Source organism: Plectropomus leopardus, chromosome 4, assembly GCF_026936395.1.
Source record: "Plectropomus leopardus strain MGB_pleo_1.0 chromosome 4, ASM2693639v1, whole genome shotgun sequence".
Classification (NCBI taxonomy): Eukaryota; Metazoa; Chordata; class Actinopteri; order Perciformes; family Serranidae; genus Plectropomus; species Plectropomus leopardus.
In genome coordinates this window covers 20,110,903-20,123,384 of record NC_142179.1, presented here as the reverse complement: position 1 = coordinate 20,123,384, position 12,482 = coordinate 20,110,903, and the positions used below count along the sequence as shown (strand labels likewise).

At 38.1% G+C, this 12,482-nt stretch overlaps 1 protein-coding gene across 4 annotated transcripts in view; it reads left to right on the top strand.

Moving 5' to 3' along the window:
* The window catches only part of osbp2b (oxysterol binding protein 2b), a 66,895-nt gene that overhangs the window by 18,628 nt on the left and 35,785 nt on the right, over nt 1-12,482 (top strand). The window contains exon 1 of one of the 4 annotated variants that reach the window (XM_088076781.1): nt 7,961-8,289. The exons of the other annotated variants lie outside the window; for them this stretch is intronic. Coding sequence (XP_087932907.1) covers nt 8,211-8,289 — 79 coding nt within the window. The 5' untranslated portion in view covers nt 7,961-8,210. Of the gene's footprint in view, nt 1-7,960; nt 8,290-12,482 lie in introns of those variants that run through there. 4 annotated transcript variants of the gene reach the window in all.

Below are 12,482 nucleotides of genomic sequence, written 5' to 3'. Positions count from 1 at the left end.
GCTTCTGGAGCTAGCCTCAAGTGTCCATTCAAGGTAACACGTTTCTTGCACTTTTGCTTTGGTTTCATTTTTCAGCCCCGGGGTTTGCCACTTGTTTTTGGCAGATGATTTTGATTGAGTTTTAGTTTTAGTCTTTGATTTTAATTTTAGTCTTGTGTGCTGATTTTTTATTTTTGTATTTTAAACTTTCAGAGGATAAAGCTGCAGTCATCCTTGATATAAACACTGATTGTAGCTATTGGTGTTGTTCTTGTCTATTGCAAGGATAGCAGTAGAAGTCATGGGTCACCTGTTAATACTATACTATATTATAACTATTATTATCATTGAATAATCATTTTAATTATTTAAAAAAATAAAAAGACAAATATTTACTGGTTTCATACTTTTTAAGAGGAATAGCTTTAACTGAATAGCTTTATTTGGACTGTTGGTCAGATAAACATTATGGTTAAAGACGTGTCCTTGAGCTCTGGGAAATCATACAGGGCATTTTTTTTTACCAGTTTCTTACACTTTATTGACAATTAATCAATTTATTTTAAAAAATAATGGGCATATTGACACATAATGATAATAATCGTTAGTTGCAGCCCTAATCAGAACACTGATCAGAGGAAATGCTGTGTAATAGTTGTTGATTCCTCTTCTTTTTATCGGTGTTGATCGGACTAAAACTAGGAGAATATAGTTGTAGATAACTGTAATGATCTTTCAAAGAGAGACCATAATTCTGAGAATATATTTCTATGATTATTTTGTTTTCTTTTCTGCTAGGTTATACACTGTATATGAAAGTGTGTGTGTGTGTGTGTGTGTGTGTGTTGGTGTTGCAGTGTGTATGCATGTTCATGCGATTACATGTGTGGGAGTGTAAGTGATATAATTAGGTATGAAGATTGTGCTTGTATTAGTCCCGCGTCTCGTCTCTTACGTGGCTGTCTTGGTATTAGACCGTTGTTTACTGAATTTAATGGATCTATAAATTATGTTAATCATGACTCCATACAGTCAGCTCTATTGAAGCACTGCATTGTTACAGGACACACATTGCTTGGACTATTGTGCTGTCCTTTGTTGTACTGGGATTGTCTCCTCTGTATGGCTCCAGTATGTCCAGTGACCTGCTGTTTGCTGCAGGAAAGTTGAATTCATTATAAAGCTCATATTGTGTCCCAGGCGACAGTCACATTTTCTCTCTGTCGCTCGCTCCGTAGCTTTTCTGCTTCATCAGCAGTGAGGAGAAGCTGAGAAATTGAGAACACGGATATAGGCAGGTCATTAAAATATAAATGAATTAAACATTGTGCAAGGCGGTCAGCCAGTACAATAGAGGTTCAGTAGTGAGGTTTTTTTCATTTTTCTCCATTTTCACCCTCGTTAAGTGGATTTTTTGTTTTGACATCTCCTTTTCGCTGGTCAGGTGCAGGTCTTTCTGACAGCTATGAGTATTTTTCCCTCAGCACCTTAATCTGCCATGGTGGGCTGGATACTGTTTAGTCTGCCACTACTGCTGGAAGCTACATTCTCTGTGAGTAGCATTAGTTTAAACTTTCTGTTTGGCTCTTTATGCTACAGGCAGTGTGTGATGAAAACAAAAATCAGATTTCTTCTAATGAAATATCCCTTCCAGCAAAGCTCTTGGTTCACTACAGTAAAGACAATGTGTGGATATTTGAGCTACAAGTGTTTCAGTTGTGTCTCAGTTTTCATGCCATCCTGTCTTTTTCTTCAGTTTTTGTGTCTCTTATGTCTTCCCTTTTGGCATCAGCAGAGTCAGGGTTTGTAGCAGAATCGGACATTAGATTGGAAAAGAAACCCTCTTTTTTAGTCTCCATGGCTGCTGGTATGGTCTGTAATTTTGTGATCATTGATTAACTTAAGTCTGAGTTGACACAAATTTGATGGAAAAATGCCATTTTATATTCCGCCATCATTGTATATTTTTGAATTTGTAAAAGCAAATCAATTTTTCCACTATTGATGTTTTTAAACCATGACCTGATCTTCTTCTGGTCATGTGGTAAAAGTACTTAACAAATAACAACTTGAGGACTTTACCAGTCAAGGCAAGGTATATGTGAACCTATCAGTTAACAGTTTGTATAAAAGGACCTGGACCTGTGCTACTTACCTAATTTCAATCTTTGTTGTAAAAGGTACAGAAAGCATCACAACTAGTTTTGAAACTGAAGAGCAAGCTTCAGATCTTTGAAGACACAGATTATGTACATTGAAGACATTACAGTGCGGACATAGTTTGTGACATTCAAATCTTAATTTCAAATAATTGAACCTTTTTAGATTTTAAAACCATATTTTTAAAACTCACTTTCAACCTTTTAAATATTCATTTTAATACTTTGATATGTGACATTAATCTAACAGCGTACAATGAAATCGAAAGGTATCGTTTAAGATCTGAATGTTAAAGTGAGGTCAGGTCTCTCAGTAATAACGAAATACTGGCACAGAAAGAAAACTTCTACAGCGGCTTTTAATTGCTGTTTTCCTTCTTTCCTTTCCTCCACAGTCTCTTGAAAGTCCTGACCTCAAGCTTATTAAACTGAACATACAAGACATCCCACTAATATCACTGAACTGAAACTATTCTTTAATGAGCAGACGTTCAAAATATTGCTCATTTCTGCAGCTTTGTTCAGCAGCCATGGAAATATTTAGCTGAGGTTATTGCTTTAGAGGATGGTTTATCACGTCTTCATTGCAAGTGTTGCAAACTTTTGAAAAGTAGAAGATGCATTTTCAAAGTTATGATTAAACCTCTTCACCAGGTTTATCATTTTTATTCTCTGACCCCATTTTAGAGCGTCTGTATTTGCATATGAATAACAAGAAAATATATTTTAAGACACGTGCAAGGAATATTTTTGCAGAATCCTCAAAGAACTAAATTTTAAGGGCACAATTTGAGATTTGTCCAGTGCCAATACCAACAGCTGTGGCAACAGATGTTACCTGGACTCAAGTTTATTTGTCAGTGATGACAGAGTGCACTCAGGGCTGGATGACTCATTTTCACAGCATATTGAGAGTCAGCTGTAATTTCACTCTGCTGCGTGGGGCATTGACATGAAGGGAAGTGTCTGTTTGTGATAACTACATCATCAAGTTGACTCATGACTTCTCTTCTAGCCAGTGCAGGCAGATGTAGGAAGCAATTACTCTTAACTCTTATATTTGTGGTTAATTAAAGATCCTCCACCTCCTTTGGATAAGCGGGTTGTTATCGCCACAGGAGAAGCGTCAGTCCATTAGGAGCCCTCAGATTCAGCTTGTATTTCAATGGAGTCGATTTTTGTCTCTCTGGTTCTTACATGCGAGTGGTCTTGTGCTGCCTCAGTGATTGTGAGGCAGCACAGTGTCCAGCATAGTGTAGTCTTTTCGGAGAACATTGACAGTATATGGCTACTGCTGCTAAAATTGACACAGCATAATGTTTTAAAAAGGTCTCAAAGAATGGGACTTCTTAAATCTCATTGTCTTGTTAACATGAGTTGCTTCCCACTATGAAACAGTTTTCCTGATCTGTCTGTACTGGTTTTAATGAGCTTGGTGTTTGTGTGTTCAGGCTGTGTTGAGTGTTTGGGTCCCTGGATCTTAATTAAAGCAGTAAATGGCTCAATGAGACTATAACTCGTGCTCTTTAAATGCCCCCTTTCCTTTAGTTTGTCGTTCAGATGGTTTACTCTTCGAACGTCTCTCCTCCAGTAAATAACGGGGAAATGTGGGGCTGAATTTCTGCATAGCATTTGGAATTTTAGAAGAATATCATGTGATATTTGCAGCAACTAAGGTTTCACTCCAGAGTCCGGAGCATTTCTAAAACTTGATCCCTCTCATGGAAATGATATCATATAGATTGGTGTCACCCTATTTAGAAATTGGGGTGCATTATTAGTTTTAGTGTTTCAACTTCTAAAAGAAAATGATGAAAATTTCATTTAAAGGTATATTTAGATGATTTCTATGTATTTTACTTTTAATTTTACTGTAGTGTTGGTATACAGTCTAATTAAATGCAGTGCTTGAAAGATGTTCTTTTCACAAAACAGGGCTCTCTATGCAGTAGAAAGACATAAATACTTTTGAAATTGGTGCTATATGACCAGAGACAAGACATATATGTATCACAGTAATAGAATCTTTCTTTATATTTGATCAGCATTGTTTAGTTTTACTGATCTCAGTATTTTCTGCCTCTCTTGTATATTACAGGAACCAGCATGGTATCTTGTTCTCAAATTCTTGTGCTTCATCAAAACAGTGTACTAAAATATGTTTCTGAAGACATTTTAGGAGAGAGATAGGCAATAAAGTAACAGTCTTGGTTTCATATTTTATCCGCATTGCTTAGTTTTCACAGAGAGAGAGAGAGAGAGAGAGAGAGAGAGAAAGAAATGGCTCTCTTTCTCAAACTGCTTCTCTGATCTTTGTGTCTGTTGTAGCGGCAGGTGAACAAAATGAGGAAGTACAATCTGTCGTTGGAGCAACAGCAGAAATCGCAGGATGAAATGTTTTGTAATTGTAACTGGCAAATGAGCAGGGGGATCTGGGCACTGGTTAGATGGAGGGAAATTCACCATAGTAAATTTATACATATCAAATTGTTATGATACAAAGCTGGTTAAAAATCAGCAAAGTATCCCGTTAATAATTACGACATTTATTAGTTTACAATGTGAAAACAAATACAGCAGTATTTCAGTTCAATTACTGGCCATCAGCATAACATAAGATTCAAATACCTTCATGAGTGACTTTGTTAATCCCAGTTTAATCCATAGAAAATATTGAAAATAATAATAATATATTTTTTTATATATATAGCACTTTTCATCCAGAAAATGCAGCTCAATGTGCTTAACATTAAGAGTAATAAATGAAGAAGAAGAAGATTGAAGAAAGAACACTGTTTAATCTAAAAATACTCCCCAGAAAGACCCCAGATACATAACTCAAAGCCTGCTGTTTTCGTCAGTCAGGTTTGACTCTCCTTGCATGGTTAAACTTAACAGTATTGAAGAAAAGAAATGATGAAGGTCAAGTATGAAATTAATTGATGTTTCATGCTTCAGCGCCCCCTTGAACATGCCCCGGGACATTTGGGGGATGTTGCAGTCCAACAATCTTTTCTTGTCAGCACTTCTCCCATCTCACTTACAGTCCACCGCCCCCCCCCCCCCCCCCCAGCCCCCTGTTACCTGTTTTTGCTGTTATTAGATATTTTGCAACAACAGTGCAACACAGATCATACAGTGGACAAGCTTCATGTGATTCTATAGCAGTTTTTAATCAAGGGAGGGAACAGGTATACCATTTTTCTAATATACACAGCTGATTTTGTGCATTTTATCCATGCTGTTGCACATGGAAGAAGGAATTGGTGTCGTATGAAACAGTTGAAGTCAGTGGTCCAGAGATATTCATGGAATCACCGATACGTGTAAGCTGTGTAAAAATAGATTTGTGATCTGGGAGCGGCTGCCTTCCCTTCCCTAAACACACATTTATCCAAGGTGAAGGTTGTCTTGGCCAATTAAAATACACTGATTATTGTTAATAGCACCCTTAAGAATATGTTAAGGCTATGGCCTCAACATAGTTTCAATATTCTATATAGTTAACATAAATAAATGATGGCCCCTGGAGCTAGATATTTCATTATTTAAAAGTAATTAAAACTAAAGCTAGGCAGTTTGATAACAGTCATGGTCAGAAACAACATGGCTCATAAGATTTTCAAACACATTTAACAAAGATAACTCTAAGGAGATATGTGTAGGACTGAACTATATTATCTGAAACTAAAACAAAATAGAATTGAAAACAAAATCACAAACAATAAACTGTTGCATTTATGTCAGTGATGATAAAGGTAGTTATAAGTGTTTTGTAATACCTTAGTCCATGACCTGTACTTTCTTGTTCTGGCTTAATTTATTATTTATGTTTGTCTGGATTAGTATAACCAACAGAGTTTGGATTCTTTGCGTTGCATTAGTTAATTGCCATTTGTTATTGTTGCTATTTTCAGTTTTAGTTTATGGGTTTTAAATTTGTGTTTGTTTGCTAATTGGAAAAAAAAGGAAAGTTCCAAAACATAAAATGCTCCTATGAAATGCCTTTAGATTATTTTATCATGATATTCTCATGCTACAATCATGCATAAACACATAGTTGTGTGGCAATAAAAGAGGTGAACTGATCTTAATTTGTTTTCTGTGGGTGTTTTTATAAGAATATGGATCTTTCATAACAATTTGAGGAGTGCCTACGGTTTGCATGTTCCACATTTTATCATAAGTCTGTCATGCAGTGTGGGATTCACACTGGTCTGGCCTTTGTCTCACCCCCTCAAAGTTTTGGTCTTGTTCTGTAACTGACTTTATAGAGCTTGAATCCCATGTCTGAAAGCCAAAATCCTTACTGCAGAAGTCGTGGCCCCTTTGCTGCAAGACGCCCCCCCTCTCTGACTATCTTCACCTCTCCTATCGAATAATGGCAAGAAAGCCAAATAGAAGTCTTTGTCTTGTCTCGGTCTTGATACACTTGGTTCTTGGTAATGATTTGGTCTTCGTTTATGTGGTCTTGACAGCCGCACTGGGTCATACTGTACATCATGACATGATTCAGCTCGAGGTACCTTATTGATATATTGATTTATTATAGGCCAGTCATTTGTTAGACTTGCAGTCAAAGATGTCCCTTGCGTGGTTATTTTGATCACCAGCCCCGCCCAATCCTTTGTTTCCACTGTCACACAGGTGTCGTAAATGGATAGCACAGTTTGTTGCAGATATTCAGGTTATATCTCAGACACATTTTAGTTTGTTTATTTTGTTATTTTATTTAAAAAAATAAAAACAAATCCTGCACCAAATGAATTTGAGAGATACATTTCTGAAGATACATTTTAGTTGGTTTACTTTGTTATTTATTTATTTTTTTAAGATAAAATAAAAACCCTTAAGGAACTGTTTGGATGAGACATTTTTTCTCGTATTGCATTGCAGAGCTATTAAACTATCAAGCATATACACTAGATTGATTTAAATAATTTAAAAGTATCTCAAGTGTGCATTGTGCTGCTTTATTATCCAGGTAAATACAAGTATCAGATCGGGACTCAGCATCAGCAGATACTCAATATCAAATGATGGATCAGAGGCAGAAAGACTTGACTGGGACAGCCATAATTACAGTAATGTCATGTGTGTGTTCACAGAAGTCCACAGTTTAATCTCGAAGAGGAGAATTGGTTCAGATGGCAGAGGTGACCTTGAGTTATAGTACGGTGTGATATTTACTCTGTCAGTAATACTGGAATGATAACCTTCACCTGCTCTGCAAAGGAAGAGAGAAAGGCTTGTTATTGCATCCTGGGACTATCTACAGTATGAACTGTGCTGTTTTGGTCCAGTGACCTTTCTACGGGAGGGCAGATTTGAAGTGGCCCATCTGCGGCTTGAGATCTGCACTGTTAGGAGATTCTGACAGAAAAATACAGGAAGGACACGTGAATCAGTTGGAGGGAAAAATTAGTGAAGGATGTCATATTTGACCTTTTGCCCTTGGTCTGATGGCACCAATCTGAATTAATATGGGAAAACTTAATCTGAAATCTTTTCATCCCTCATGTTTCGTCATACATAAGCTCCTCGTGGTCATTTTATGAGCGACATAGCCTTTACTTAATACCATCTCTGCCATTTCCTGAAATAGCTGACTTTTTCTGTCAGGCTACGAAAGCAGCAGAGAGAAGCAATGCATTCTGGTCTTAGTTGTGTTGATGACTGCTGGCTGCTGAGTCCTATCTCCTCTCTGCTTCACTCACTCCCTCCCTCCATCGCTCCCTCCCTCTCCAATCTGCACTGCACTGAGAGAAGCATGTGGAGGAGAATTGTAAATGTGCCGAGCTTTGTGAATGTGTGTATCCCGAGTGCGTGTGTGTTTCCGGAAGAGAGGGAAGCAATGCACGAGAGGAGATAGGAGTTACACGAGGGAGCGCCTGCATCGCTCCCCGGTCTATGTGCACTGTATGTATGTGTGTGAGTATGCATGTGTGCATGCTGCAGTGCTGAACAGGGAAAGTCGCTGCTGCTGCCCCCCCTCGCTGGGATTATGTAGTGGTCCAGGGCAGCGTTGCATCTCAGGGAGCGTGGAGTGGGATCAGGCCTGCAGAGAGTGGGATGAAGGGCCGTAGCTGCTGGGAGCCGGGGACGGTCCGCTCCCTCTGCAACTCGGGCTGCCTGAGTAAAGTCAACCAGGGTCAGTACAGCTATGGCTAAAGCTAGGAGACATTAGCACGGAGCTGTCACACTCCTCTCCATCTGTCCAACGACAAAACCTTCCTCATCCTGCTATGTCCTCCTCATCGTGTGTCTGTGAGGTGGCTGTCATCCCTCCATCCATCTTTCTCTCTGTCCGACATCTGTCATCTGTCGCCACGGATGCTCACACCACTGCAGCCTTCCTCTAACAATGCAGCGCCTCGTGCTGTAAAAAGAGCAGTGTGTCCTCATACTGCACTCCTCACCGCATGCCGTCTCCTTTCCTCTTTCCCTTCTTTCTCCTGTACTGCTCTTGCTCAGACTCATTTCCCCTCTCTCCTTTGCGCCTGCTCCACCTCCCATTTGCATATGGATGAGTTGGCCTGCCAGGCCTATGTGATGTGTTGGCAACGTGCATCTGTGTTTGCATCTTATGTGTGTAGAGTTCATTGCACCATTAGAAAGTGAAAAAGCAATGTTTTGTGTTTTCCCAGGGTCCAAAAGTGCAAATGCAGGACAGGCAGAATGGTGAGAAGGCAGTAACTAAGGACTACATCCAGGCAGTATTAGTCTGCATAACATGTCCAAATATTAAAGGACTTTTTTTTTGCATAGATTTAATCAGTATTTGATCACTGCTCGTGGCAGGTTAATAGAATCCTATACAGTGTGTTTTATTGTTTATGTACTGTATATGCATCTCTGGAGGAGCAATGAAGAAATGAGTTTGCTGCCGCATTTTCTTCTCAATGTCTCTGCCCATCTTATTCTCTCTTTCCACCTCTCTCCCTTCATCTATCATTTTTTGTGCCCATGGCATAGTTGGACAATGTTGAGCTGAACAGCTGTGCTCTTAAGCCCAGGGCCCTTTGTCTCCTCAATTTGCCTGTTTGTTCACTGAAATGAGTTTGGCATAGTTGGTATAGGCCATATTGTTTTAAGACTTTTCATAGTAGGGCTTCTGCATGCTCTCTGCAATATAAATGTTAGGATGTGATTGAGTTACACAAAGAAAATTAGTCAAACCAACCAACACATCACAACTCTGAACACTGAGCCAATATTTTGAAGTTCTCTGAAGACAATAAACTGTAGTTGTAGCTGTTTTCTGATAGTGTCACAACATAATGCAATAGATGAAATGTCCTGTATGTGTCAGTGCTAGTTCAAATACGAAAGTACTTTGATCTTGTGTATAAACACATGGGCGTATACTGGTGTTGCCTCCATGGAGATGTTAGACATGGTGGAATTTGAAAATGAACACAGAAAATACATTTGACATGCCTCTTATGTGGATTTTAATACAACATGTCAGTTTGGAACGAGTAGCTCAGTCACCTGGTTTGGATTGGAGTTGATGATTTTTTTTTTATTATGATATGTGGAAAAAGGTAACTCGTAACTTGATGAGTAGCACTCAGGCATTTTCGTTTTGCCAAATTAGCTTCTACATTAAAAATGTTGTGAAACCCCATTTAAAAGCAACAGACATATTAAGAACATTTAATTGTTAATGTTAAAATAGCTTCTTTAAAAAAAACACTTATCTGCTCTTTACAAGTCAATAAACAACTTCATAACCCATTTTTGCCCACAGCTGATGATTTGAATTTCCTTTTGTGGAAATGTGCCCAAGCACAAATCTGAATAAATTTGGCTTTTAACTTATCATACCATATTTAGTCTTTTAGCACATGGGACTACCATTTTTTTTACTAAATATTTTATAATTAAGAAGAAAAAACAAATTTTGTATGATAATTAAATGGCCATATCTCAGAAACGACAGGGAGCACAAAATTAAGTATCTGGTATCTATGATCAAATTCAATTTTAATGATGCAATTTATGCAAAGTTAAAAAATATTTAATGTCAAAGATATTTAATAAACACAATATGAGGATTTTTATTACCTTTTTCAAAAATCCTGACTTTGACTGTTGATGAGTGTGTGTGTTTGTGTGTGTTATAAAAAAAACTCTGTTGTATTGTTACGTACTTGCCCAAAGTATGCCCATGGGTAACATTAGAACCAATGTTTGGCATTTTTCCTTGTCTTACTAAATAAAGTGTTTGGAATTAAATAGCTATAGCAGTTAGTGCAACCAACAAAATATTTAACTAATAAAGATACATGAAATAAACAAAGAGATTAATGATATGAATGCAAATCAGAACCCAGTGTCCTTACCAAGCAACTTATTCAACCTCCAGGGGTCCAAAATAAAAACCATTTCTTGGTAGAACAACTCAGGTCTGGAAACCACTTCAGCTTAGTAAATTGGAGAGCTCACTGTTCTAGCTGGGCCACTGCTGAAAAAATTAACAAATAAAACAGCCTGAATAATAAGATGCTTTACAATGTCACAGCGCCGCATGACAGAGCACTCTGGGAGACACACACATGCCAAACAATCATCTCTGGTTGACAGCCATGTCATTGTCACTGTCATGAAGGCAGTGCTCCGGTTTTAGGTAGGAACTGGGATTTGTGAAAATAGACGAGGAGGGTAGTATTAGAAAACTACCATAGAGACCGAAAGTTATATTGTGTAAGATTGGATTGAATTCTTTATGCTAAACAAACCTGATTGCAATCTGATGAGGCTCTAAAACATTTTCTGACTTCTGTCCAATTAAATGTAGGTTGTAGTCGTGGAAGTTGTCTGTGCATATTTACTATATGCTTAAGTCTGCCTCTTGAACTGTCTAGATCCCAGAAAGTTTGTATCACATTTTGTACTAATATGTAGACACATCACTTGATTTGTATTTATTTTTTTAACAGAAACATTAGTCCCTTTGCATGTAAAACATTTTTTCTATGAAGCTGAAGGTTGAGTCACTGATAATCAGCATCTGCAGTCAGGCAACGAAATGTTTTTCTTACCCAGTGGAAATGTCTTGATGTTCTCGGCCTGCTGTGATGAACAGAATTATTTCGAGTGTTTTGTGGATGTGTAAAACCTCATTTAGGAGCTGTACTACCATGTGAGATTCCACATCAATTTGACAATCACTTCTTAGTGAGGTATGTTGGCATTTCTGCTCTGAGACTGAACATGAAAACTTTGTGGGGTTTTTTTCCTTGTGAGGGTCACAGGACAGAGGGATGTCGTATGCTGTAAAGTCCACTGAGGCATATTGTGATTTGTGATTATGGGCTTTATAAATAAAGCTGACTTGACTTGACCTGACTTGTTAGTGTGCTCAGACAGTTGACATTTTACTTTTATCCTTCCCTAGTTGCAAATACACAAAGTCCCTACACGCCCTGCATGCATCTTTTTAGAAGGGTTAGAGCGCAGGGTCAGCCCCTGGAGCTCCTCTGCTCATCATTTTGAATTCTTCAAATATTAATGCACATAACTTAAGAGTACTTTGGAGACACCTTTACAAGTGCTCTGTGAAGGCCCTTTCTGGTTTGATGGCTACCTTCATGGCTCATTATCTCACAGCGCTGGCACCGGGACAATTAGCATGATGGATCATGATCTTGCTGCATTCCTGGGTTACTGACCCATGAATCACGATTTTTCTAATTCTTTCCACATTATCAGGCTGTTCAATGAGAGACAGTGGCAGCAATTCAACAGCAAGATCAAAATGCTTGTCAACTTGTTAAAACTAGCTTGCTACGTTTTGTTTAGTAAGAATTGTCATTGCAATTCTTTGTGGGCCTTATGGATAAAGCACTCTTTGTCATGTAATCTTCAGTTGCAATATAGGTTTTTTGAGATGCATAAAATCTTCACAAAATCAATTATGAAAAAACAGAAAGATATAACAAGCAGAGCTACCACAGGGTGAACAGTATGGTGAAATCTCTGACAGTAGACATACTTGTATTATCCCACGGTTAATGTCATCCTAGAGCTGAGATGAATATATTTGAGTAGGATTATACCATTTGAAACTAGTATTCAACCAGGTATTGGTGTATGATTTTATTCTCTGAAGCCAATATTCAACTAACAAACGGTGCATGAACTTAATGTGCTAAACACAAAGCGGAGTGTCGAATTCTGCAATTGCAAGACGTGTTTGACCTGTAGATTCTGTGGTAACAGCAAGCTTGGACCAGTTCAATATTGCAGGTCCCCAAAACGAGGTGATTAAAATTACAATTACAAAAGTAATACTAGATATGGATCCTTTGTGCATGCAAGGGCAGTTTGAATTAGGGA